General features: G+C 40.2%; 1 protein-coding gene across 1 annotated transcript; it reads left to right on the top strand.

The window, feature by feature from the left end:
* On the top strand, window positions 1-27,452 carry LOC105018016 (adenosine deaminase RNA specific B2 (inactive)). Its single transcript, XM_034290615.1, has 10 exons — window positions 1-621; window positions 11,443-11,532; window positions 11,777-12,825; window positions 15,852-15,975; window positions 21,422-21,590; window positions 22,862-23,013; window positions 23,124-23,292; window positions 23,546-23,727; window positions 24,052-24,233; window positions 24,982-27,452. The coding sequence occupies exons 1-10, from the start codon at window positions 522-524 to the stop codon at window positions 25,267-25,269; spliced, it is 2,505 nt and encodes an 834-aa protein (XP_034146506.1). The 5' UTR covers window positions 1-521; the 3' UTR covers window positions 25,270-27,452.
* Window positions 27,453-27,455: the final 3 nt, after the last annotated feature.

Here is a 27,455-nt window from a genome sequence, read left to right as displayed (position 1 = left end):
GCATTAATGCAAATTTGATTCCCAAAAGGGTCCACAGTCTGAAACAGTATATTGTTGACAATCCTAATATCAGCGAAAACTGTTGTTTATGTAAATTCGATTGCCAAATGTCTTCACAAAAATAGCGTCAATACGTTATACGACGATGCGCAATTGCGCGCATTTCCAAAGTTGCCTTCTTGCGCGTAAATGTATACATCTCCCTTTAGTTGCATTGTTGCACATTTTCAGTCAGTGAAGCACGCATTTCTTTGGAGGGAAACACAGAGCATAGAGCCGGTGTAGCGTGTGGTGGATCTCCAGCCTAAATGATGTCACTTATAAAAAGGCTGTGACAGCAGAAATGTAGGTGGAACTCGAACGCCACGCAGCATCGCGGAGGATGCCTACAAATAATCTCTACACCGATCCAGTGACATAGTTCGGGACTTCACTTGGATAGTTTTTGTTCATCACTCTCCCAGTTCTAACGAGGTAAAAGTGTTCGACTGTAGGCACGATAGGATTTCTTTCTGTGCCTCATGGCAGCGGTTCTTGGAAACAGCACCCGAACTATGGGAACTTCAGATTGTGACCTGAGAAGCCATTTCAAAAGGAGACGGAGGAGGTCAACAAGAAAAGGTCAGTAGACAACTTGTTGTGAACAAATTACTGTTGTGTCATTGAGTGGAATTCTAATAGGAGAATCTCCACCTTGCCTTGAGGGTATATTTGAAACCTATAAATCATATAGGCTGAAATAAACGCAGGAATAATGTCTCAATGCATATGCATATGTATTTCAGTCATTTATATGTACAGAAAGTGAAAGGTTTGCCTTGGGCCATACAGTATCGAGATAATCTCACACTGCAGAAGTCCCCAACAACACAAGGAGTCTGGGATATAGTTTACCTAAGAACTTTATTAACTGCTCTCCCTATATTGAAGGCAAAGAATAAAACTATTACAGATTTTAATACTATACTGTAAGTGACTTTGGTCCTGATAGTTAAGGATTATAAAAATAGCCTATAATGCTTTGAGTAATAATTCAAATGGCTTTTGATAATTCTCCTGTTATTTAAATTCACTCTCATTATCATGAAAGCCCAGACAATCATTTCTATTGTCCTCTTGGCAACATGTCAACATTTGAGGATTACACTGCAGTGCCGTTGTTCTTCACAGACTAATCCTCATCAAGCACTGTAGATTATTTCACGAGGGGTTTTGTATTAAAACCTGTGCTTATTCCTAGTGCCTAACCATTTCATTCCACTAATGACCTATTGGCCTTTTATTGCTCAAGGTGAATTGACGGAAGCATTTTAATGATGCATGGAGTGCATTCATCCTTTCATTGTGCATCCTTTTATTGTGTTTTGACCAGAGCCTGTGGGGTCCTTTATTGTATCTCCTTCACACTATGAAGGGGATAGGGTTTAATTTGGAATGCATACTTGGTTTAATAATGTGTAACAGTGGCATTCGGGTAAATGGTTGTAATGATTTGACTAAAAGGTTGTTTTGAATCAATGTCTTGACAGAAGCGTTGTGAATGTTTATTATTATTTTGAATGGTCACACTGACAATCAGTAGACAGTAGACAAGTGCCAATTGGATGTTTGGTCAAATGATAACAAAGATGAGGAAGATGATGTGACTGAGGATGATTAGTACGAGGTGGAGGAGGAGAAGGAGGAGAATAAGGAGGATGATGAGAATGACGATGATGATGAGAATGAAGAGGATGCTGAGAATGGGGAGGATGATGAGAATGAGGAGGATTATCAGGATGATGAGGTTGAGAGGAATGATGAGGATTATAAGGGTGATAAGGTTGAGAAGAATGATGAGGATTATAAGGGTGATGAGGTTGAGGAGAATGACAAGGATTATAAGGGTGATGAGGTTGAGGAGAATTAAGAGAATGACGAGGATTATATGGGTGATGAGGTTGAGGAGAATAATGAGGATTATAAGGATGAGGAAAGTGAGGAGAGTGATGAGGATTATAAGGATGATGAGGTTGAGGAGAGTGATGAGGATTATAAGGATGATGAGGTTGAGGAGAATGATGAGGATTATAAGGGTGAAGAGGTTGAGGAGAATAATGAGGATTATAAGGGTGATGAGGTTGAGTGGATTATAAGGATGATGAGGTTGAAAAATCATGAGGATTATAAGGGTGATGAGGTTGAAAAATCATGAGGATTATAAGGGAGATGAGGTTGAGGAGAATGAAGAGGATTATAAGAGTGATGAGTTTGAAAAATCATGAGGATTATAAGGGTGATAAGGTTGAGGAGAATGAGGAGGATTATGAGGGTGATGAGGTTGAGGAGAATGATGAGAATGATGAGGATTATCAAGATGTTGAGGATGATTCCTGTATGTCCCAGTATGAATATGTATGATGTCATGGATTCCTAAGAAGTGTGGTCCTACTATAAAAACACTGTCCCAGTAAGACGTGATAAACATGTAGGATTGAAACACACAAAACATAAAATATTGCATTAGAAATTTCCTTCCACTTTATATAATGAACATTCTCATCAAACAGAAGTAACTGTTAAATGGGTAAACTGCAAACCATTTAGAGATTGACCAGACCCTCACATGTTACATACACCACATAGGGAATAGTAGTGAGATTACTCTTCCCGTATAGTGCAATATTGTCCTAAATTCAGACAGATTAACATGACAGAACAGCTGTTGTTTATTCAATTTTATCATCTGTTGTTTTCTACTAATATATTATGATAATTTGTTTTCTCTATTGATTGAATTTCATTGGAAAGTCCAGTATCCCAACCAGAGGACCACTACATTAGACAGTCCAGTTTTACTTAGCATTTTTCACAGACCTGCCCCATGTGTAGTGAGTGCCTCAGGTGTGGACAGAAAGGAAGACAAAGGCTGTTAAGGACAGTGTCAAAATGTCAAGTCTGCATTTTGCTGTGTTGGTTGTTAAGTTACAGTGAAGCCAGACATAATAGCAGTCAATTAGACTGCACACTTTAAAAGACTGATGGCAGGGCAGACAGCCTGTCTGATCTGTCTATGAATCTGCGAGATGGAATGTTTTAATCTCATGACACACATCAGAGAAACCAGTCAACTTTAAATCCATACTGACACCATTACGAACTGTAACTGTAACAGTCCGCTGCATAGCAACCCTTTCAACAAACAACTGTTAATATTGAGAATGACTCTTATGGTATTTTATGTTTTGCAACTTGTTTTATTTGTGAACCATCACACAGAAATAATTATATATTTAAAATATATTCTTTGGACAAATGTTAGTATAAATATTTGAAAAGATGCCAAATGTATTTTAATGGGATTTACGACAAGATATGGTTGGAAATACATAATTTGGCCACATTTCATATTCATTTCATATTAAGTTTTTTCATATTAATTTTAGATTTATTGTAAGATTAATTGTAATATTTTCTGAGGGTATGGGATAAGCTATTGTAAAAAGTAACATTATCCCAATAATGTTTTGAATAAATAAAAATACATTAAAAAAAGTGAAATAAAGATGTTCTCATTGAATCTAGTGATATTCAATTTGTTCATTTGTTGGCCCACTATTACAAGACAGCATTTTTACAGATATATAATACTTCTTTTGGTCAGTGAAGAGACAGACAAGCAGTCTATTATGTTACTAGTTGAAATGGCTACATCTTCACAGCTGTTGTTCTGGCATGCCACAGATTTGTACCACAGTATGCTATTGTTATTATCCCCAATCACAATTCAATTCAGATCACCATATGCTTTAGCAAATGTATTCATCGTTCTGTTCCAAGTATTTATTGGGAGCTTTTTGATATTAGGTCTGGGCTTTTGAACAGCTTTTGTCAGTATTTGTATGATTAGATGTACTTTGTGATTTATTTGATTTGATGCCTCTGCTAACGGCTGTCACCCATGCTAAAGGGAGTCAAGTGGAAAGTTTGGTTTTGGCCAAATGGCTTGGCCAAACAACCCGAAGTCATGGCTGAAACAAATGGCCCCCTATTCCCTATCTAGTGCACTTCTTTTGACCAGGGCTCAGGTAGTGCACTATATAAGGAATAGGGGGCCAATTGGAACATGGCCTTGCAGGTTTCCCATAGTGCAACGGGATGCGTGTGATCTGCCTGTCACAATGAATTGGCTCAGATGTTAGAAATATCACTGCTCTGCTTTAGCGTACTCGTCCATCCTGAATCTCTGCTTGAGTTCACCTAATAAACTATTTTCATGAAGGGAAGATCATTCATGAACAAACAACATGTCGTTTTAAAAACATCCCACTAAAGCCTCTTAACTGGATAGCCATTTCTTTCTCAGACATTTTTAATGTTATACTGCTAATGAAATGTATGGTCCATAACCAAATTAGGGTGACTGTCTTGCTCAGAGACAGAATGACAAAGGTATCACCTTGTCAACCTGGGAGTTCGATCTAGCAGCCTTTTGATTACTGGTCAGATAATCTAACCGTTAGGCGAGCAGCCGATCATCTACCACAGTGACATGTAATCATAGGTAGTGGAGGTGGTTGGGGATTTTCATCCTTCTCAAATCAAAGAGTTGTTTGAAATGAACTCTCCTTTACCGTCATTGATTGGTGATACACGGCAAGTTCCGCTGGTAGTAGGTTGAAGTTGGACTGGGGTTTTATTTTTGGTGGTTAGCTGAGCGTTATGAAATGGAATTTTAGAAAAGCACAGATTCCATTAGCATCGGTTTTAATCTAGGTTTGGGGTCGTTAAAGGGTTATCAGGTTAGCATATCACATCGATCGATCAGGGTTTGTGAATGGGTAACAGGGCAGACACCACCTTGCCCTATATTCTACTGGGATATTGTGTATGTGTGTGGTGACTAACTTGTCATTTCTCTCTGTGAAATAGTTCTTATAAAGTACTCGTCCTGTTTCTCTGATAAGCTCTGACGGGAACAGTCTGCCCATGAACTACAAACACTACAACTACATGACTAGATAGTGGTGCGTTATGTATTACAATGAGTTGGGGATAAGTGTCACCAAAGGAAGCCCAGAAAACTAAATATGGCTCCTAACTATGACAGGCTGTACTTCTCCTCCCTGCTATCTTCCTTTTGATGTCACTGTCTCAGTGGACATGCAGACTTTTAGCAGACACAAGTGAAGGCAATTGTGTCAGTTTCATAGTTTCTCCCACGTTATGGGAGTGTTGTTGTTTCCTCAGAGAGGCGGTTTGCAGGTACATGAGATGAGGCTGTCAGACGATTGTTCCTTCATCACTCATTAACATAATGCCACAAAGTGATCAAAGCAATAAATATGCCATTATCGGAGTACCTCCGAAAAAATAGGAACACATTCTTTATTCAGTGTTGGGGGGTTAATAAACAGGGAAGAAGCTATGTCCTGGAATGAATTAGTTGCTTTACCTTTTCACCATATTCAAGTTCAAGTAAGACTCCAATGGTTCTTTCTAAAAACAATAAGGCTATAAAAGGTTTGTTTTGTTAGAGCACATAAGCTTTCGTGGTTTGACAAATACCTCAAACACGCCATTGCTTGAAATTCACATACTGTTTTTCCCCAATCCCCACTCAGGTAGACAGTAACCTGGATCTGGACAGACTATATACTGTACAAAGCAAATATTTAGTTGTTTTGGCCCTGTATTCCAGCACATTGGATTGGAAATAAAACAATGACTTAGTGGTTAAACTACAGACTGTCTGCTTTAATTTGGGGGTATTTACACCTATAAGCCATAAACCTTGTAGGTATAACAGCCCTTGTACATAGCCATAGTTCCCCCCGTTTTAGGGGACCAAAAGTAAGTGAAAAAATGTAAGTAATCTTAAATATAGTTGTCGTATCTCATTTTTGGTTGCAAACCCTTTGTTTTTGATGACTGTATGCCAACCATACAACTCACCAATCGATCTTCTCTGGTTATGTTCTGACTGTCCTGTATTGCAGCCATCTCTCATTCATGTTTCTTTTCAGGTATATTTGCTATCAGTCTGGTCTCCTCCTTGTGAAACAAAAGCTCAATTGGATTCATGTCGAGTGATTGACTTGGCCAGTCAAGAACATTCCACATGTTCATAAATTCCTTGGTATCTTTGGCTGTATGTTAGGGGTCATTGTCCGGCTGCTAGGACAAATGCCGTCCAATGAGTTTTGAGGCATTTGGTTATATTTTTGGTTATATTTTTTCTGACAAGAATTCTATACATTTGAAAATTGATGCACCTCCTGCCATCAGCAGTTATGTCGACAAAGACGACTAGTTAGAGCTAGTTCCAGTGGCAGACAGGCGGTTCTGCTCAAACGTTTTAATACTCTTGGAGAACTGGTAGTATATGTATCATTTGTAAAGAAAAGTTGAGTCAGCAGGCAAAACACATGCCTTTTATTTCTTATGGGATTCACAAAACAGAATGGCACAATCATAAAACAAAACATGGCAACAAAGAAAAAAAAAAAACTGACCCCTTTTCAAAAGTCTGCATACCCTAAGTTCTTAATACTGTGTATTGCCTTGGTATCAAAAGATCCCCAAATGTTCCACTTCTTAATAAGTGATTGAACAGTACTGACTGGCATTTGCAAGGCTTTGGATATCTTTTTATATCCTTTTCCATCTTTATAAAGTTCCATTACCTTGTTACACAAGTCTTTTGACAGTTATTTTCTGCTCCCCGTGGCTCAGTATCTAGCCTGCTCAGTGCATCCACGTGAGAGTTAACAAACTCATTGACTATTCATACACAGACACTAATTGCATTTTAAAAAGCCACAGGTGTGGGAAATTCACCTTTAATTGCCATTTTAACCTGTGTGTGTCACCTTGTGTGTCTGTAACAAGGCCAAACATTCAAGGGTATGTAAACTTTTGATCAGGGTCATTTGGGTGATTTCTGTAAACATTAAGATTTAAAAAGGACCCAAACAACTATGTAATAATAAATTGCTTCATATGATCACTATTCTTAAATAAAATATTTATTTTTAGCATGAAAAAAAAGATTTTTAGCATGATCAGTCATATTTTTAAAATCAATATTTCACAATTTCTGCCAGGGTATGCAAACTTATGAGCACAATTGTACATGCCAGTTTCAATAATCCAAACACCCCTGCCTTATAAGAGACAGATTTAAAGACAATTCCTTAGCCCTGTCCATCGTCCTGAACTCCAGACTTCACAAATCAGATACCTGGATCCTAAATCGGCACGTAATAATGACGTCTTTAGTGAGCCCAATGTCCACCACGATGACAAAACAAACTTTGCAGAGACACAATTCTCAGTTTAGAATATTTCCACCCACCAGGCCCTTCTGGTTTATTTCTCGACACATTTCCCTTTCTCCAGCCAGACCCCAGCCTGGCGCTGCTGAGCTGGTGGAATCCACTGAAGAGAAATGAGGAACAATTTATCACCATTAAATGTGAGATGCTTGTTTGATATAGTAAATTGATGGTGGAAATATACTTTATGCATATTGAAACCTTGTTGGCTTTAGAAAACTCATTTTGGTAAGAGGATGACAATGGAAATAAACACAGTTGTGACCAAAGAAATTAAAACCCTGGTGTTGATGTTTGTACTCAGTATGGGTTGCGGCCATTTCTTACGATTCAAAATGACCCCCAGTGATAAACAGCGTAAAATGTTTTATACAGACAAGAGAGATCTTGTTTAGTAAGAAGTCAGTGCAGCAAATGTATTCTGGTCAGGCCGTCAGCTCAAACGATGCATTAAGCTGGGAGGTAGAGTGTCCGCTATGGCTTGCATTGCAAACGCACCCTCTCCTTCTTTATAGTGCACTAAGTGCTGTTGAAGAGCGTGGTACCTAGGGCACTATGTAGGAAATAGGGTGCCATTAGAGAAACACTTCGGAGATAAAATTAGCTATTTGCTCAACCTGTGGAAAAAGAGGTCCTTATCTCGCTGACAGAACTGGAAATCAGTGTCTGGCCAAGATTAGGGAACTAACCACTGAGCCAGAAAATGGTTGTGTTCTTAATAGCACCCTATTGCTCATATCCCTCGTATTCAGCTGTGGACCTCAAAGCCAGTATCACTGCTTTTTCATTCTTTCCCTCAAACCAGGTACTGATTTAAACCCTGGGTTGCAATTATTTCTCAGGTGTAACAGAAAACCAGCCCTACAATAGTATACTACTTTTGAACAGGGCCTAGATATTAGTCTGAAGTTCTCTAAATAGGGAATAGATTGCCATTTGGAAATAAACCAATGGCTTTCTAACCTATTTGTGTCTGAACTGAATAAGGAGTATTATTACTTCCCACGTTACAAGTTTAGAAAGTAAATAGTCTGGGTAAAAGTCTCTAGCTAACATTCTAATCCATGCCACTCTTGCTGTTGTCAAAATCTTGAGCACATAACACAGCATACAGGAACTGGAATGTGAATCTAAAGAAACCTTTCCTGACGAAACAGTAGGTACTCAATATCTGAACTGAATAGGTGACTGGTGATGTCACTGTGTGCCTTAATCCATACTTCCACTACTACTGCTCTACAGAACCTCACACCCTACAAGCAGAAAGCTATTATTCTTCTATTGTTCTATCTTCAGGCGATTCCCCTACAGTCCCACAGTGACGTTTAACACATTACTGGACGGTCTTCTTGGGTTGTGGCCCCCTGGACACCAGGGACTCCAATTTCACAGAGATGTTTCTGCAGTCTCACCACCATCCAGGAGCACTGGAAGTCCACTTCATAAATAACATCCAATTCCCCTTATATTGCATTAGGTCTGACCTGGGCACATAGCAGTCAGGTAAAAATACTGAAATATATTTAGTTCCATTCGTATTTCACAGTCTGATAGAGGAAGAAGATTAAAGGTTGTAGGCAGGAGAGCTGGCTGGAAAGTTGGTCATATCTAGCGTTTAGTGAAGTATGGAACCGCATTACATTTTTACAGCTTTGTCAAATATGCATATTTCGATTTTAAATGTTGGCACACCTGATAAGCTAACTGGGTATGTTATAGAAAAGAAAAATAATGTCAGTTCTCGTGAATATTCGAGTATAGCAGTAAGATTCAAATAGGAAACTAAAAACACTTCCAAGAGTAAAAATGAAGTATTATGAATGTAATGGAATAATGAAAGGCTTTTGAACTGTATTGGCAGGGGAATGGAGTTGTGTGCTCTTTCCTGACCCACATTCTTGCAGCTAATGGTGTAATTTACATAGAAATCCCAAACAAGTAACTATGTATTTTCACCCATACATTTTCCTTCCTCAATTTAAAAGTATTACCATGTAGAAAAAACGGATCACTCATAACTAGCATCGGTATGTCCGTATAAAAGTCAAAACTGCTGTGTGAATTAGCATGAACACTACTGAACCAGGAATCCCAAAGGGGTATTGGGGCAAAACAGAATATATAGCTTCTGCATTTAGCTCCTCCCCATTCTGAGTGGATTACGTGCATTACCAGAGTATGCATTAGACTAGGGTGCCTTTAGCTTTAATTCACGTTAATCTCACTTTACTCTCACCGGAAACAATGACTAAGCTGTATAAGCTTTCTGTAAGAGTTTAAGCTTAATGCTGTTAAATACAGTACACAATATTAAAAAGACTAAATACAGTGCAGCGAGTGAAAGGCTCACACAATGATCTTTGTAGTAAAACTTATCCCCTCGGAGTAATGGAATCCTCAGAATACTTCTACCTCAGTCTATCTTTACCATAACACGTTTGGGGGGATGTTACAGCTGTCCACTTACCGTATATCTGTACAGACCTGTAGTACGACTACCTCAGATACTGTATCTCAGACAGGACCTTTTATACTGGTCATCTTGTGACAGTCTGTTATGCTTACAACCGGGTGGGTTTACTTTCTCTCTCCCATGCACCCCCTCAACCATATGAAATGACAGTATTTTTTCTTAATTATTGTAGGACACTGTTTACTTTTCATAATTTGTCACGACACGGTTGGTCACACAGCTACCCCAAACAGGCTTCTTACCCGGAGAATCACATGCTGTACAGTACATGCTAAGGGTGAAATACCACATCACATCGTCTTCAGTCGTCTTCTAGCATGATTATTTTTCAACTCCAGAGGCAAACTTGGTTAATCCCGTCATTGTTAATGAAGCATGTTTAATAGAATAATGAAATTATGCATGGCAAGGAAAGTGAAAAGCACCCGCTTTCCATCCAACGTGTGAGGCCTGACAGCTGTGAATAATCTCATTTGTTAAGCGTAATTAATAAAAAGCAGTGTGGTTTTCCCTAATGCAGACTGTCTTTCCTCAAGGGCAAGAACACACTGAACTGCTTCAGGCATCTAATAGCTGATGGTAGCAACAATAGCCATCAACAGTATCCAGCTAAGTAGTTGAAATAATTTGAGAACACGTCAGAATCAGTATTATGATACACACAACTATATGTGTGGACAGTAGACAATGGCAATTGGCCTATGGTCTTTTGTTGTTGTTTGCTAGCACAAACTCCTTGTGCAAATTAAAGCTGGAAAGTTCATTCCTTTAAACCGTTGGTCAGGTGACTTGTAATGGCATGTTATTCCTCGTTCTTTCTGTTAAAAACATTTTTGCTCTGAAGGCTGAACACATTTACAGGCCTTAGTCTGTCAGCAGGGAAAAAATTAACAAAACAAATTAACTGTTTATACAGTCGGTAAAAAATGCAGGGAGACTGATAAAGGACGTGTGCCTTTCACACATTCTATTAAGTGTCGTTTTCATACTGAATTATCTGATGTTAGTAACTTTGAGAGTTGTGCCCAGACAGAAGTAGATAGAAGAATGATTTAGATTGTTTGTACAAACACTGTGGCAGCTGTTTAAAAAGTAATTCAAAATGGAGAAGTAGAATTCTTGCTTCTGAGGTAAAATTATGGGAAAACGCAGCATAAAAAGGTCAGATTGGCTAGTTAGTCAAAATGGATTCCATTAATGTGACACGGCCCTTGTGCAAAATCCCCTGGTTGTATCAGCCATAGCTTTCAATTACTCCACTTGGCTCTTGCCTTCTATCTGTGGTTGTTTTCTCTGCATCCTTTCAGCCATCAGAAATCTAATGGACTTTCAGCTTCCCACATTAGATGTGCATTATTGCCATTATTAAGTGTTTACCTCAGTCCATTTCATTACTTCTATTGTATTTTCTTCTGGAAGTAATATTTAGCCTATGAATATATAGAGTTGAAAATAGAGCATCCAGATATTTCATAGGTATGAAATATGAATCTATAACCCTTGTTAGATGATGACAAAAAAATGCTTTTTAAATGTGACAATGGCACTGAGTTATATCGTATCTTGGTTAGCATGTCTGGTGTTTCGTCTGGGGTTTTGTCATGTTTTGTGTGGATTGCTCAGTAACAGTCTTTCTCTGTTAATGTGTTTCAGAGAGAACCAGCATGCTGTCATCCTTCATCAGCCCCATGAAGTTTAGAGATAGTGGGGCAACAACATCCAGAGACCATGGAGACACTTCAAGTATTCATATACCTCTCCCTTTACAAGCTATTCATTCACAACACATTTCCATTAGAGTGGCACACCAGCAGTTTACCTGTTCATAGTTTACATTTTTGCTTTTTGCTAAGCTTTCCCATTCTGTTAGTTCAGACTTTTGTTATAAATCACATGAGCATAATGGCAAATTTCCTGAAGTTTGCCTTGATGTGATATCAGCATTTTAAATGTAGCTATAATTGCTCTTGTCTGGATTGGGGAACAGGTAGCAGAAGCGCTGAGGTGAAGGAGAATCATGACAGCAGAAACCAAGTGGACCCTTCAGTCACGCTAACCGGACATCAACACTCATCAGCCCTTTACCCTGACATCTCCAGAGGGCTCTTAAGGACCACAGCCCCACAGCGAAAGCAGCTATCTGTGGAAGGCAAAGAGTGTCTCCTCTACGAACTCCAGCTGACCTGTAAAAGGACGGACCGTTGTTTCAAGTCAGACACGTGCGCGCCGTCGGTGGAGGGGTGCGAGTTACGAAGGAGCAACGCCGCCCGTCGGCAGGCCATGAGGACATCCTGGTGTGTCACAAAGAAGAACGCCCTGGTGCAGTTAAATGAGCTGAAACCAGGACTACAGTATGAGACGGCATCTCGGACCGGGCCTGTTCACGCCCCTGTGTTCGCTGTTGGAGTTGAGGTGAATGGTTTTAGGTTTGAGGGGAAAGGACCCACTAAGAAGAAGGCTAAGATGAAGGCCGCGGAGCTGGCTCTTAGGTCTTTCATCCAGTTCCCCAATGCACCTCAGGCTCACACCACCATGGGAAACCTGCAATTCGTCAACAGCGCTGCACCAACGGACTTCACCTCCGACCAGGCAGATCTCGTCCCCGGGACACTCTTCAAGGAATTTGAGGAAAATAATAGATCCGTTGGAAAGGGACGGGAGTTGCTCTCCAGCATTTGCAGTCACGGGAAACTGGTACGCCTGACCCTTGACCTGATGTCCTCAGCCAATCAGAAGAGGCAGAGGATCGAATCCTCTATTGTTGAGGAGCTGAAGCCCGTGACTCTGCTTAATGACCTGAGGCCCGGCCTAAGGTATATCTGCCAGACGGAGAGAGCGATGGGCCGGCCAATCAGGTGCTTTGTGATAGCGGTGAGGGTGGATGGGAAAATATTTGAGGGCTGTGGGCGCAGTAAAAAGCTGGCGAAAGCCCAGGCAGCAGGGTTAGCTCTACGGGACATATTTAACATCAGTCTGGGGCCTGAGCCGAACATCGGTCATACTGACAGTTGGACCAAGAGTGCACAGCTACCTCAGGTGAGCAGCTTGAATGATCAAGGGGTTCTTAACTGAACCGGAATTTCCACTCTTTGTTATTGGTATTGGGGAGACATAATTGTTCATCTCGTCATTTTTCAATCAGTATCAAGCTTTAGTGTTTGGGTTCAACTGATGTTAAGTCTTTTCTAAATCAAAGACAGTATTGAGATACAATTTATAGTAAAATGAACATAATCACATTGTTGAACATGGTATTAAATATGTCCTGCCCATAATTCCTCTCAGTGCAGCATGTTACTCCAACTTATCTTCTAAATAATTCTACTGAATGTATTTAAAAGGGCCTCCTAATGTCCTGTTCTGAATGTCCAACCATTATAGCTTAAGTCATGGTTCAGGATTTTGGCAAAGAATCTCTTTACAGTAAGATTAACTCTAGCATGACATTAGGTTTTAGGAGCCAACTAGTGTTAGCACTAAGGCGTACAAATGGAATGCACAAGTTCATCTGCATCTGGGAAGGTAGATAAAGGGCTTTATTGCCAAAATCCGAAACAATCCCTTTAACAACTAAGAGCATATGACCCGGCCTAAGAAGGTGCTCCTCATGTGATATTTGGCAGCTGTGCTTTCAGAATGTGAGAGAATTCATCCCACAGGTTGACTTCAATGAATAAAATATAAATGAGAAGGCAGGCTTTTCCAAGCCCTTGGTTTGTGAGTAGCATACAGACTGCCTGTACTTTATATGAAAAGGTCTTCTTGATTCCTTGCATCCTATCACTCACCTCCTTCTTAAGACCCTTCCCTTCCAACCTTCTTCAATTTGAGAGGGATGCCGAGACGGTGTAAAGAATTGAGGGAAGGCAAATTGGGGAATGGACAGATCTATGGCTTTTCAACAGACCTATCCCTTATCCTACTCAACACAAAGTGATTCGAAGTCAGGCAGCTAAATGCCTTAATGAACATTATCATGACAGCCTATTAGCGATCAAGGAGGAGCTCCCCGACTGAAGGAGAATGAAATTAAGAGCAGAGGAGGTGTGAAGAGCATATTAATCTGACCGATAATTATGTAACACGGTCATTATGCATCATTATGCATGACCTTGTCTGTCACCATTTAGACATCTTCATTTTCCGTCTCTTCTCAGCCCTCCAAACTTGATATAAATGTATGACTTAATAACTTCAAAGGTCATGCATGTTTATACAGTGTGGAGAACAAGTATTTGATACACTGCCGATTTTGCAGGTTTTCCTACTTAATTCCTACTGTAATTTTTATCATAGGTACACTTCAACTGTGAAAATCCAGAAAATCACATTGTATTTGCATTTTATTGCATGACATAAGTATTTGATCACCTACCAACAAGTAATAATTCCGGCTCTCACAGACCCTCCTGTTCTCCGCTCATTACCTGTATTAACTGCACCTGTTTGAGCTCGTTACCTGTATAAAAGACACCTGTCCACACAATCAAACAGACTCCAACCTCTCCACAATGGCCAAGACCAGAGACCTGTGTAAGGACATCAGGGATAAAATTGTAGACCTGCACAAGGCTGGGATGGGCTACAGGTCAATAGGCAAGCAGCTTGGTGAGAAGGCAACAACTGTTGGCGCAATTATTAGAAAATGGAAGAAGTTCAAGATGACGGTCAGTCTCCCTCGGTCTGAGGCTCCATGCAAGATCTCACCTCGTGGGGCATCAATGATCATGAGGAAGGTGAGGGATCAGCCCAGAACTACACGGCAGGACCTGGTCAATGACCTGAAGAGAGCTGGGACCACAGTCTCAAAGAAAACCATTAGTAACACACTACGTGTGATGGATTAAAATCCTGCAGCGCACGCAAGGTCCCCCTGCTCAAGCCAGTGCATGTCCAGGCCCGTCTGAAGTTTGCCAATGACCATCTGGATGATCCAGAGGAGGAATGGGAGAAGGTCATGTGGTCAGATGAGACAAAAATAGAGCTTTTTGGTCTAAACTTCACTCGCCGTGTTTGGAGGAAGAAGAAGGATGAGTACAACCCCAAAAACACCATCCCAACCGTGAAGCATGGAGATGGAAACATCATTCTTTGGGGATGCTTTTCTGCAAAGGGGACAGGACCACTGCACCGTATTGAGGGGAGGATGGATGGGGCCATGTATAGCGAGATCTTTTCCAACAATCTCCTTCCCTCAGTAAGAGCACTGAAGATGGGTCGTGGGTGGGTCTTCCATCATGACAACGACCCGAAACACACAGCCAGGGCAACTAAGGAGTGGCTCCGTAAGAAGCATCTCAAGGTCCTGGAGTGGCCTAACCAGTCTCCAGACCTGAACACAATAGAACATTTTGGAGGAAGCTGAAAGTCCATATTGCCCAGCGACAGCCCCGAAATCTGAAGGATCTGGAGAAGGTCCCTGCTGCAGTGTGTGCAAACCTGGTCAAGAACTACAGGAAACGTATGATCTCTGCAATTGCAAACAAAGGTTTCTGTACAAAATATTAAGCTCTGCTTTTCTGATGTATCAAATACTTATGTCATGCAATAAAATGCAAATTAATTACTTAAAAATCATACAATGTGATTTTCTGGATTTTATTTTAGATCTGTCACTTACTATGATAAAAATTCCAGACTTCTACATGCTTTGTAAGTGGGAAAACCTGCAAAATCGGTAGTATGGAAATTAAGTTGATGAGTCAATTTGCATTTATTTTATCCAGTAAATACTGAATATTATGAATCACATATATGCTTTAAATGACATCTTAATGTGTGTCTCAGGGAGAATTGATGGAGAATACACTTCTGGGAGAGTCATTGAAAGCACTACTACTACAGTAGTTCACTAGTTTTGAAAATAGACTTATAGGATATATATTCACTATTCCTATTGACCTCTATGTCCTCCATAGATTTGTTTGGTCACTGTATAATATTGAGTTAACAACAAAACCAAGTTTTATTGGCTCTACTGTCTGTTTACGTGGATGTGAATACAGCTGTAATCTTTACTACTCTTTGGCCGCAAAGTAGTCCATCCATTTGTGCGATTGCAGTTCTTTGCAGAGTCAATCTTCTACCTGGTGAGAAGGAAACACAGTGAGCTGATGGATAATAGCTGCACCATCTCCCAGTCGCACAGTCCTCACAAAGCTCTGGCCGGCATCGTTATGACCAGAGGTAGGCTCTGAATTTCCCAAAAGGTGACCTTAAGCAAAAGTAGCCCGGGTCTGGTTTCACTATAATGTATTTTTCGCCAACATGCCAGGACATTGCAATTCCCCTACATAATTTTTGCAAAGTGGAGTTAGTACACAGTATACTTCCTCTGAAAATGGTACAGTACCTGAAATATCAAAGTTGACTGTAATTATGGCACATTTACTTCAGTTTCAGTTTTTTTTTTTGCAAGCATTAAAAATCTAACATTGCTGTCTAAACCTTGTATAAAAGATTAGACTGAGCAGGTCGAGGCACTTGCATTTATTAGACCAATATTGGAAGGTCGGTTATCATGGTCAAATCATGTTGATAAAATTGCTGTGAAGGTTAGTACATTTACACTCACCAGCCACTTAATTAGGTACGAACATTACAGTAGGGAAGGAACGTGATCTAAGCAACTCTGACAGTGGTATGATTGTTGGTGCCAGGCATGGTGGTCTGTTGAGAATTTACAGAGAATGCGGCATCTCTTAACACACAGCTTGTCAAACCTTGAGACGGATGGAGTCAAAAGGGGATCTTACTGGTCCTTGTATTGTTCACTCATTGGTTCATACAAGAAATGTGTCCATTATTCTGTTTGGTTGAAATATTTTCTAAACAGAGATTGCATACCAACTTTTTTGTAATTCTTTTGAAAAGTCTTGAATAACAGAAAAAGAAATAAAGGCCAAACATAATTTTCTTGTTGGTTATTTCATTCTAATCAGGAAGTGAAAAAAAAATTATGGTGTTTGACTGTAATGAAAGAATATTCAATATAAGTTGGTTTTGCTTATGGTCTCCAAATTGGTTATTAAACACGAAGAAAATAGCAAGAGACTTTGTTTTTCTATTTATAGTAGATGCACCTGGCCCTAGTGCATATGGATAAATCATATTTCCTTTTAACTCGGCAATGCCAAACATTTAAAAAAAAATTCTATGTGAACCCCAAAACAATCATCAAAAACATTTAGATTTTATTCTCCCAATTTCAATGCTCACCAATTACAAGAAAGTCCAAAAAACAAACTGTACTGTCGATTTTCAATAAAGTTTTATTGGAAAATACCTCCTAAAACAAATAAGCTAACATTATCAAAGTGGATAAATGACAATAGAAACTATTAAAATCAGATACATTTTTCATTAATGATCATGTGGGTGAGGCTACATCCTTATTCCTGTCTCATTGGCCAAATGCATATCCTGTTAAACTGTAAATAACGTACTTGGAAATAGAAAGTCTAGTATTATTTTATTTTGTCCACCATTGTTAGCACATTTTAAAATAGATTTACAAAATAAATGGGAATACATTTGTTGTTTCATCATTTTAGACTTAAATATTAGATTTTGGTTATTGGTTTTGAACAAGACAAATTAAAACAGCTAAACTAACAAAGAAATCTGTGTCAGGCGCTTCTGTTTGAGGCTTTAATAGAGATTATCTGTATCAATTTGTGTTTTGATGAGAAATATTTTTGTATGAGATTCCAAATTATTTTTATGCACCCATAACATACAGCTCAGTCACCCATCCCTATAAGACATAACTTGGGGCTTCATCAGTCCCCATGTCAGCAATGACAGTGTTACACAAAACCATGATAGCGTGGAATCTCCTTCCATCTCTAACTTCTAGAAAAAACTGCTAAATCACCTTTAGAAAATCGAGTGAAATAACATCTCATGGCTGGAAAGTGAGATCAACCCACTCCCAACTGTCTACACACTCCCAACTGTCTACACACTCCCAACTCTACATACTCCCAACTGTCTGCACACTCCCAACTGTCTACACACTCCCAACTGTCTACACACTCCCAACTGTCTAGACACTCCCAACTGTCTGCACACTCCCAACTGTCTGCACACTCCCAACTGTCTGCACACTCCCAACTGTCTACACACTCCCAACTGTCTACACACTCCCAACTGTCTACACACTCCCAACTGTCTGCACACTCCCAACTGTCTACACACTCCCAACTGTCTACACACTCCCAATTGTCTACACACTCCCAACTGTCTACACACTCCCAACTGTCTGCACACTCCCAACTGTCTGCACACTCCCAACTGTCTAGACACTCCCAACTGTCTAGACACTCCCAACTGTCTACACACTCCCAATTGTCTACACACTCCCAAATGTCTACACACTCCCAACTGTCTACACACTCACAACTCAGATGTCTTGCTGATTGTATTTAGTCTTTTGTCCCTGGCATTTATAAATTTTTTATTCAACCTCACGAAAGAATAGCTACATTTCTGGCAAAAGCGTGTACTCTAATAAACTCTAGCTACATAGCCAATTGTGAAACTGGCTCATTAAAACTAATTTCTGTGATTCTTCTTGCCAGCTACTGTTTTGTATTATTCAAGCAAATAAGGTATTGCCATAGTTTATGCCAAAACAGTAAAACCAAAACCCACTTACTGTAGCCCATTGTCAAGTTATACAAACTAGTTAAGGGCTGCTTCCACATGGCATCTTTTTCCTTTCAGCATATATGACCTATATCTGGGACTACTTATAACACCTGGACGTAATAAGATGTCAATTTAAATATAATGATGGACACATTTTATTGATTTTTAATATTGCTGTAAACCCAATATGAAAAGAAATGATGTCTCTTCATATACAGTGAGAGAAAAAAGTATTTGATCTCCTGCTGATTTTGTAAATTTGCCCACTGACAAAGAAATGATCAGTCTATAATTTTAATTGTAGGTTTATTTGAACAGTGAGAGACAGAATAACAACAAAGAAATCCATAAAAACACATTTCAAAAATGTTATAAATTGATTTGCATTTTAATGAGTGAAATAAGTATTCAAACCCTCTGCAAAACATCACTTAGTACTTGGTGGCAAAACCCTTGTTGGTAATCACAGAGGTCAGACGTTTCTTGTAGTTGGCCACCAGGTTTGCACACATCTCAGGAGGGATTTTGTCCCAATCCTCTTTGCAGATCTTCTCCAAGTCATTAAGGTTTCGAGGCTGACGTTTGGCAACTCGAACCTTCAGCTCCCTCAACAGATTTTCTGTGGGATTAAGGTCTGGAGACTGGCTAGGCCACTCCAGTACCTTAATATGCTTCTTCTTGAGCTCCTTTGTTGCCTTGGCTGTGTGTTTTAGGTCATTGTCAATCTGGAATACCCATCCACGACCCATTTTCAATGCCCTGCCTGAAGGAAGGAGGTTCTCAGTCAAGATTTAACTGTCCCGTCCATCATCCCTTTGATGCAGTTAAGTTGTCCTGTTCTCTTAGCAGGAAAACATCCCCAAAGCATAATGTTTCCACCTCCATGTTTGACGGCGGGGATGGTGTTCTTGGGGTCATAGGCAGCATTCCTCCTCCTCCAAACACAGCGAGTTGAGTTGATGCAAAAGAGCTCAATTTTGGTCTCATCTCACCACAACACTTTAACCCAGTTCTCCTCTGAATCATTGAAATGTTCTTTGGCAAACTTCAGATGGGCCTGTACATATGCTATCTTGAGAAGCGGGACCTTGCGGGCGCTGCAGGATTTCAGTCCTTCACAGTGTAGTGTGTTAATTGTTTTCTTGGTGACTATGGTCCCAGCTTCCTTGAGATCATTGACAAGATCCTCCTGTGTAGTTCTGGGCTGATTCCTCACCGTTCTCATGATCATTGCAACTCCACGAGGTGAGATCTTGCATGGAGCCCCAGACCAAGTGAGATTGACAGTTCTTTTGTGTTTCTTCCATTTGCAAATAATCACACCAACTGTTGTCACCTTCTTACCAAGCTGCATGGCGATGTTCTTGTAGCCCATTCCAGCCTTGTGTAGGTCTACAATCTTGTCCCTGACATCCTTGGACAGGTCATTGGCCATGGTGGAGAGTTTGGAATCTGATTGATTTATTGCTTCTGTGGACAGGTGTCTTTTATACAGGTAAACAGCTGAGATTAGGAGCACTACCTTTAAGAATGTGCTCCTAATCTCAGCTCATTACCTGTATAAAAGACACCTGGGAGCCAGAAATATTTGTTGCAGATGGGTCAAAAACTTATTTCACTCATTAAAATGCTAATCAATTTATAAAATTTATGACATGCGTTTTTCTGGATTATTTTTCTACCATTAAAATTATAGACTGCTCATATCTTTATCAGTGGGCAAACATACAAAATCAGCAGGGGATCAAAAAAAATTTTTCCCACACTGTACAGCTAGATTGCAGCCAGAAATATGATTAGTCCAATGTGTATGGACACATACATATTTGAAAATGCTTTCTGACTTTTAGTCTAGTTGACTAGTTAGTCAGTCGGCATGAGTTGATTATTCCCAAAACTGAACATCTAGAAAAACCTCAGACAAAAACTGCATTTTCTCCGTGGATCTCATAGATACAGAAAACAATTAATTTCGATTTCTAACCGCAAAACACTTTTACAACATGAAATCAAAATGAATTTAATCATAATTTTTTTTACATTGATCAACACAAAAGTCCATAAGTCCTAACCCTAAATCCCTAAAACTGTTAAGCATGGTGGTGGCAGCATCATGCTATGCCTATTTGTGTTAGGGACTGGGAAAACTTGTTAAGATGGTTTGCAAAATGAATGTACAGAGAAATCCTGGAAGAAAACCTGAAGTCTGCAAAAGACATTGGACTTGGGAGAAGATTCATTTTCCAACCAGACAATGACTCCAAACATGCAGCCAAAGCCACACTAGAGACAATGTCCTGGGGTGGCCTAGTCAAAGCCCGGACCTCAATCCAATTGAGAATATACAGAGAGCTGAAAATTGCTGTTCAACCATCCAACTTGACAGAGCTTGAGCAATTCTGCAAAGAATGGGCAAAAATACCTGCAAAGCAGGTAGAGACGTATCCAAATAGACTGTAATTGCTGTCAAAGTTGCCTCTACCAAACATTGATTAAAGGGGGTGAATACTCAGGAAATCAATTATTTTCTCTTTTGTATTTATAATTAATTTAGAACAATTTGTAGATTTTATTTTTCACTTTGACATGATGGACTTTAGTGTTGGTCAGGTGCAAAAACTCCTAATTAAATCAATTTTTAAATGTGTCAAGTCCAAGAGGTGAATACTTCTGAGAGCCATTGTAGAAGAGCAGTGAGTCTAATATTATTTATTCTGGACGAAATTATATACAGTATAAAAACTCTCTAGGAGAAAAACATTTGCCATTTATGTGGGATATTTGTTGTTTTTAGAGAGGTCCTGGTCATATTCATTTAGCCAGACGCCATTGGGCCCAAAGAAGTCAACAATCATTTGTGCACTACAGGAATAGGAAACCACTTTGTACACAAAGAACTGTTTCACATCACCTGTTTAAGTGCACTGTGCTGTTTCCCTTGTTGTCAGTAAGAGAAATGTTTGTCTTCAACTGTGGCCAGGTTTGGATCTGAGGCGAGCCCAGGTGGTGTGCCTGGGTACAGGAACCAAATGTATCAGTGGAAAGAGTATTAGTGACCAGGGATGGACGGTTAACGACTGTCACGCCGAGGTCATTGCCAGGAGGGCTTTTCTACGCTTCCTCTACGCCCAATTGGAGATCTTCCTCTGGTAACATGTTTAAGCTGAAACATTTTTATTTTCTTTCTTTTAACATATTTGGCTCATGGATATCTGAGTTAAATTCACTGGTCAAGAAAACCTGGTAAATCATTAGAGATTAACTTGGTAGGGTCCAACCTTAAGTAAAGTCTAAAAACTTGATCTGGTTTTAACCTTAAGTATGTTGTAACACAATATCAAAAGTCCTAGCCAAGGCCCTCAGAAGAAAGATTACTAATGCCCATGAGTCTGAGAGGCCTTTTTCCAAACGATCAACGCCATTTCAAAACCGTTTCCAAACAATCAAAGGACATAATTTCACTGTCCGACCAATCATCTACAAATGGAAAAGATTCCAGACCAGGTAATCTACATTGGACAGGTTGTCCCACCCAATTCAGCCGAACAGCTGAACGACAGATGCTCAGAGACTTTTCTGAGAACCCCAGGGTAACATCATGACCACAATTGTGGACCAATGTGCTCTGGACAGAATGAGTCATCGGTTGAAGATGTATTGCTGCAATACCAGACACCATACGGTGGAGGCACTGGCCTTATGGTTTAGGGCTGTTTTGCTGTCTCAAGCCTTGGCAGATTTGCCATCAGTGAGTCAACGATTAATTCCATTTTCTACCTGAGATACTTTAGGTGACTATGAGGCCTGTCAAGACGCTGAAGCTGCACCAAACATGGACCTTGCAACTGGATAATGATACAAAACGCACAATCAAAGCGTTAAACAGAATGGCTCAAAAAAAAGAAATGGAGGGTTATGGAATTGCAGAGTCAAAACCCAGAGCTCAATCTTATTGTAATGCTGTGGGGGGACTTGAAGCGCGCTGTGCATGCAAGAAGGCCTTCGAACATGACAGAGTGGAGGCAATACCATAAAGAACAGTGGGCAAGAATTCAGCTACAAGAAACAGCTAGATTATTTCAAATAAAAAGGGAGCAGCACTAGCTACTGAAGCAAGGCTGTACTTATATTTTCAGATGGAATTGCAAGTGGTTTGAAAGTTTGTGCAATTTTTTAAAATTGTGTTTTCTTCACATGACCGTACGCATCTCCTAGTTGAGCGAGTTTGTGTGGAGTAGAAAGGCTTGGCGAGATGTCTCAATCTTTGACCTTCTGAACCTGCTGAAGAGGTGATGAGATTAGGCAAGGCCTTAATTGCAAAATTGGATACCACCAAATTGTTAGGGGGGGAAAAGCCATGAAGAAATTTGGTGGTCATTCCCAAACAAAAGATGATAATAAGTGTTATTTCCTTGTTTAGCAACCAGCCAGACAGTTTGGAGCAGTCGATTTTTGTGCATGACAAAGAATCAGCATACAAACTAAGAGATGGTATTCAGTTCCATATGTATGTGAGCTCATCACCATGTGGAGACGCACGGCTCAACTGTCCCTACGAGATAACAGCTACACGTAAGATATTATGCTCTAAAAAAAGATCTACCTATCCTGGGATTTATGGAGCATATTTGCATTTGTTGGATCTACAGCAGTTCTCCCAGCAGTTCTCCCTCTTCTCCCAGATCACACAGTGCAGAGATCTGTGAAAAAGTTGCGCTACCATCTAAGGATGAAGATGGAAGGCGGCGAGGGTACACTTCCTGTCAGCGTATGGAGAGCCAATCAGAAATGGGATAGGGGGTTACCAAGGGAACCTCCAGTTACCATGTCCTGTACAGATAAAATAGCAAGGTGAGTTTAAGCTAGACAATGATAAGTCTCCCACTGAGTCTAACGAATAAAATTATATACTGGAACTTATTTTCTATCCTTTGTTCCAGTAAGAATGCTTCAGGCTTCTGTCACATATGAAACACTTTTCCCTATTTAGTGAACTACTTTTGACCAGGGCCACTGGTCTAATGTAGTCCACTGGGTAGGGGATAGGCTTGCGAAATATAAGATGCCACAGTTTGGTCTTTAGTCTCAGCACTTTTTTTTGCAGGTGGAATGTTCTGGGTCTTCAGGGTTCTCTCCTGTCTCACCTTGTGGCACCGGTGTACCTCCACAGCCTTACAGTGGGAAGCCTGTGCCACACGGGTCACCTGAGCAGGACCATGGCACGCCGTATGGGGCACATCACCTCCCTGCCCTACCCCTATAGACACAACAGGCTGTCCTTCGGATGTAAGTCACTCACATCTAAGAGATGATAACATTATATGATGGCAGCCTGGTGGTTAGTGGGTTGGGCCAGTATCCATAAGGTTGTTGTATCCAATCCCAGACCCGATAAGATGATAAATCCTCTTTGTGCCCTTAAGCAAGGAACCTAATGCAAATTACACCTGCAACAGGTTGTGACTGTTCCAGTACGAACAGCATGTTCTTAGGGACAGTCCTTATGGCCATGCCTCTGGGGTGGCTTAGGATGTGGTATTTAAAGTGTGAATAATCAAGTACTTACCATGTCCCTTCCTGACCCCAAACGGTGCTCTGTCTGGTCCTCAGGCCTCAGCAGCAGTGAGGGTCGGCATCCGGGGAAGTCCCCCAGCGTCAGTGTGAACTGGAGTGCTGGAGACGCAGCGCTGGAGGTGGTGGACGCCTCTACAGGCAGGAAAAAACTATCGGGGACTCCATCACGGCTGTGCAGGAGATCCCTCTTCACTCGTTGGGAGAGCCTACGCAACACGGTTAGGAAGTATTAGGTTGTTTCTAAATCGGATGTGTTCAGAGAAACCCATTTTCTTGGACCAATGGAAATGAAGAGCAAAGCGTACACTATTGGAGCTACCAATAGAAGCTATTTAATGATGTCCATTTTATATTTAAGTTTTAATGTATGCATTATATTATAATGAAAGCAAATGATATTGGAATTACTGCAGACAGTGGAAGAGGCCATACTTAATTACAATGCAGATGCTATCCATCTTTCTTCAATTGCACATTGCTGGTTCACTAAGCATTTCTGTCTCCATCTAACGCTCCTTATTATGATGATGTTTTTAAAGTACAGTTTAATTTCCATTGTGAAATTAAATATGTATGCTGGCGTGTACTGTTCCAAATGGTGGCGGTTAAATTTTGATGACAGTACAGAGTCATAATTATTTAGGAAAGCATTTCAATAGCTTCCCACAGAAACGGCTTCCTGCACTCAATATCACATGCAAGAATAAACACAGTCATCTAAAAATCCATCCTGGCTGTACTCCATTAAATATTTTTTTTTTTCTGAGAGACGGAGAGAGAGCAGGGGAGAGAGAAAATAATGCAAAGCCCTTGGAATGCTAATTTGTTTGGCGAAATTTAAATGGGGGAAAATAGCCCAGCTGTTGAAGTTTGCCGTTTGCATTGGCTCATTAGTTTTTATTCTGTCTGGGTGGTGTGTTTTATTAACCCAAGACTTTCTTATTGTCTTTCCTTCTTTCTCCTTAGCTGAGCTGGCAAGTAGGAGTGTTGGGTGCAAAAGACACAGCTTCTCTTATGCCGGAAAGCGCAAAGGCTTCGTCTGCTCTGCTGGCTGGGGGACTAGTGTTGCCTAAGATAGACGCCACCTGTCGGAAAAAGAGGGACGAGGTAATGAAGGCGTACTCTGCAGCTAAGATGGCATCTGGGGCCTACCAAAGAGCAAGGCAGAAGTTTGTCCTGTCACTGCAGGAAGCCGGGCTGGGCATCTGGAATGGAATACCACCAGAACAGCAGAACGTCCAAAGTGGTGTTTAATGTTGGTGTTGTAGAAAACTGTTCTCTAGCCAAATACACACACAGTTTCTGTTGTGGTAACACCATAGATTTGGGGTAAAAACTAGATTCAGCCGGTGGCCAGTTTTTGGCAGATCATATGGTTGAGTGGCCAGATTATACTTACAAAAACAATTAACCTTGGGGGAAAGGTCCTATGAGGGTTGTTCCCAAAAGACTGGGGCTAAGTGAAAAAGATTGTATTATGGCAGTTGTTTAACAATGTTACCACAACAGGAAAACCATGTGGGATTTTGCCTGGAGAAAATTCCCTGGCTTGAATATGTGCTGTTTTTGTAACATTTAAAATCATCCATAATGAATGGGTAGTCTAGCTGCCATTCCTTTTCCCCCATAGTCCAAAGGTAATTATGTTTGTCAAGTAATCCCAACACCCATATACCTATTGAATTACTTATTCTTAAAATCCCCTTATTTTCTGGTTTCTCCTTGTGATGAATAAGAAATATCTTTTCAACTGTGTATTGTCTTTTTCATTTCACATGGGATCATTTGCACCCCCCACCCCAAAAAATATATAAGAATTGTCATTTTAGTACTTTGGCACCGAAGATCCACGCCCTCCTGGCCCTCAGAAACATGAGAGCAGTGACATCTAGTGGCAAAAGTACCTTTCAAGTTGTGAGGGAATAATATAGTATTAACACAGAACTATGAGCCAAATGGCCTCTACTGAATGTATACATCTGAATTATCTGGTTGAAACTTGTGGAAGAGGAAGCCAGGCAGTTGAGGACAATGTACCTGGGCAGATATTCTCCTGAAACATCTCTGTTCCCAATAGTAGAATATGACAAGATTAGAGTGCACTACTACGTTTTTTAAAAACCTTATCCAATTAGAGTTGTTTACAAGGTGAAGGTCAAAAGCATTGTTAAGATACAAAAAGTAGCCTAGGAGGAAAATAAGCAGTCGAAGGCCGATGTGTAAATTACTTGCTGCTTTAATGTGAGCTATCAGGGTAGAGTAGCTACCAGGCAGCAGTTAACCTAGCAGTTGTAGCATCTACCAAAACATGCCTGCATGTTTTAGGTTTGATTGGCAAGCGCAATAATGGTCGGAGTTGCTTAAATAGCCTTTAAGCAGTTCATCCTCCCACGGTACTTTGAAGCACAGTACGCAGCACTCATGCTTCACAACACATTGTAGCCCAATAAAAAGGTAAAAAGGATGCACTAGCTCATGCTTGGCACTGCCTACCTCTTAAGTGCCACCTTGTCAGCTTCACAAGCATATAGTCGATCTTGGGGTAATTACTGTTTGTCACACACAACAATTATTAACTTAACATGTTGTGTTTATAACCGTTTCCTGATCTGAAATAAAAGATCCTAGTCCAAGAGTTATTTGCACAAAAATTGTATTTCTCACAAATACTAGTGACACATTTTCGTCCCTGTTGGTGAGCAGTCATTTGCCAAGATAATCCGTCCAACTGGCATATTGAGAACCTGAAACAGCATGATCATTACAAAGGTGTGCCTTGTGCCTGAGGCAATAAAAGGCCACTTTTAAAAGTGTAGTTTCGTGACACAACACAATGCCACAGATGCCCTTGGCATACAGATCCCAGGAATGTCCCCCAGAGCGATTACCAGCAATTTAACATAACTTCCTCCAACATTGGTTTGGAAGAACATCAACACTTCACATCCACAAAACAGGTGTAACCACACTTGCCCAGGACTCCCTTCTTCTAGGCTATCACTTAATGTCTCAGCATGATAATGGATGGCTTCATTTCACAAGGATCTGTACTGCATTTGCCTGCATATTCACCAGACCTCTCACACATTGGGATGATCTGGACTGAAGGGATGTGTCCACAAGATTAATAATCTGATTCCCAGTCATGTGAAATCTAAAAATTAGTACTTGACCTGAATAATTCAATTGACTGATATCTTTAAATTAACTGTAATTCAGTAGCATCTTAGCAATTGTTGTATGTTGCGTTTTTTTTTAATCTAGCGTCTACCTTATCTTTCCACAATCAACTGTAATTTTATACACAACAGTCATGACTATAAAACACCAACCCAGACAGGAAATGAAAATTTTACTTACCAATATTACTGAATGTGAAATGGCCATTACTATTTTTATTAAGTTTGGATATAGATGAAGGCAGTAAAGTATTTTAGAAT

Source organism: Esox lucius, chromosome 3 (assembly GCF_011004845.1).
Source record: "Esox lucius isolate fEsoLuc1 chromosome 3, fEsoLuc1.pri, whole genome shotgun sequence".
Classification (NCBI taxonomy): domain Eukaryota; kingdom Metazoa; phylum Chordata; class Actinopteri; order Esociformes; family Esocidae; genus Esox; species Esox lucius.
Note: the sequence above shows the minus strand (reverse complement) of the source record. Positions and strands in the feature narration are given on the sequence as shown.

Excerpts from the sequence above, each read along its gene's own strand:
- LOC105018016 (XM_034290615.1), top strand. The coding sequence starts at position 522 with ATGGCAGCGGTTCTTGGAAACAGCACCCGAACTATGGGAACTTCAGAT. Across the intron at positions 11,533-11,776 it reads AGACCATGGAGACACTTCAA|GTAGCAGAAGCGCTGAGGTG; the intron begins GTATTCATATAC and ends ATTGGGGAACAG. Across the intron at positions 24,234-24,981 it reads GGGAGAGCCTACGCAACACG|CTGAGCTGGCAAGTAGGAGT; the intron begins GTTAGGAAGTAT and ends CTTTCTCCTTAG.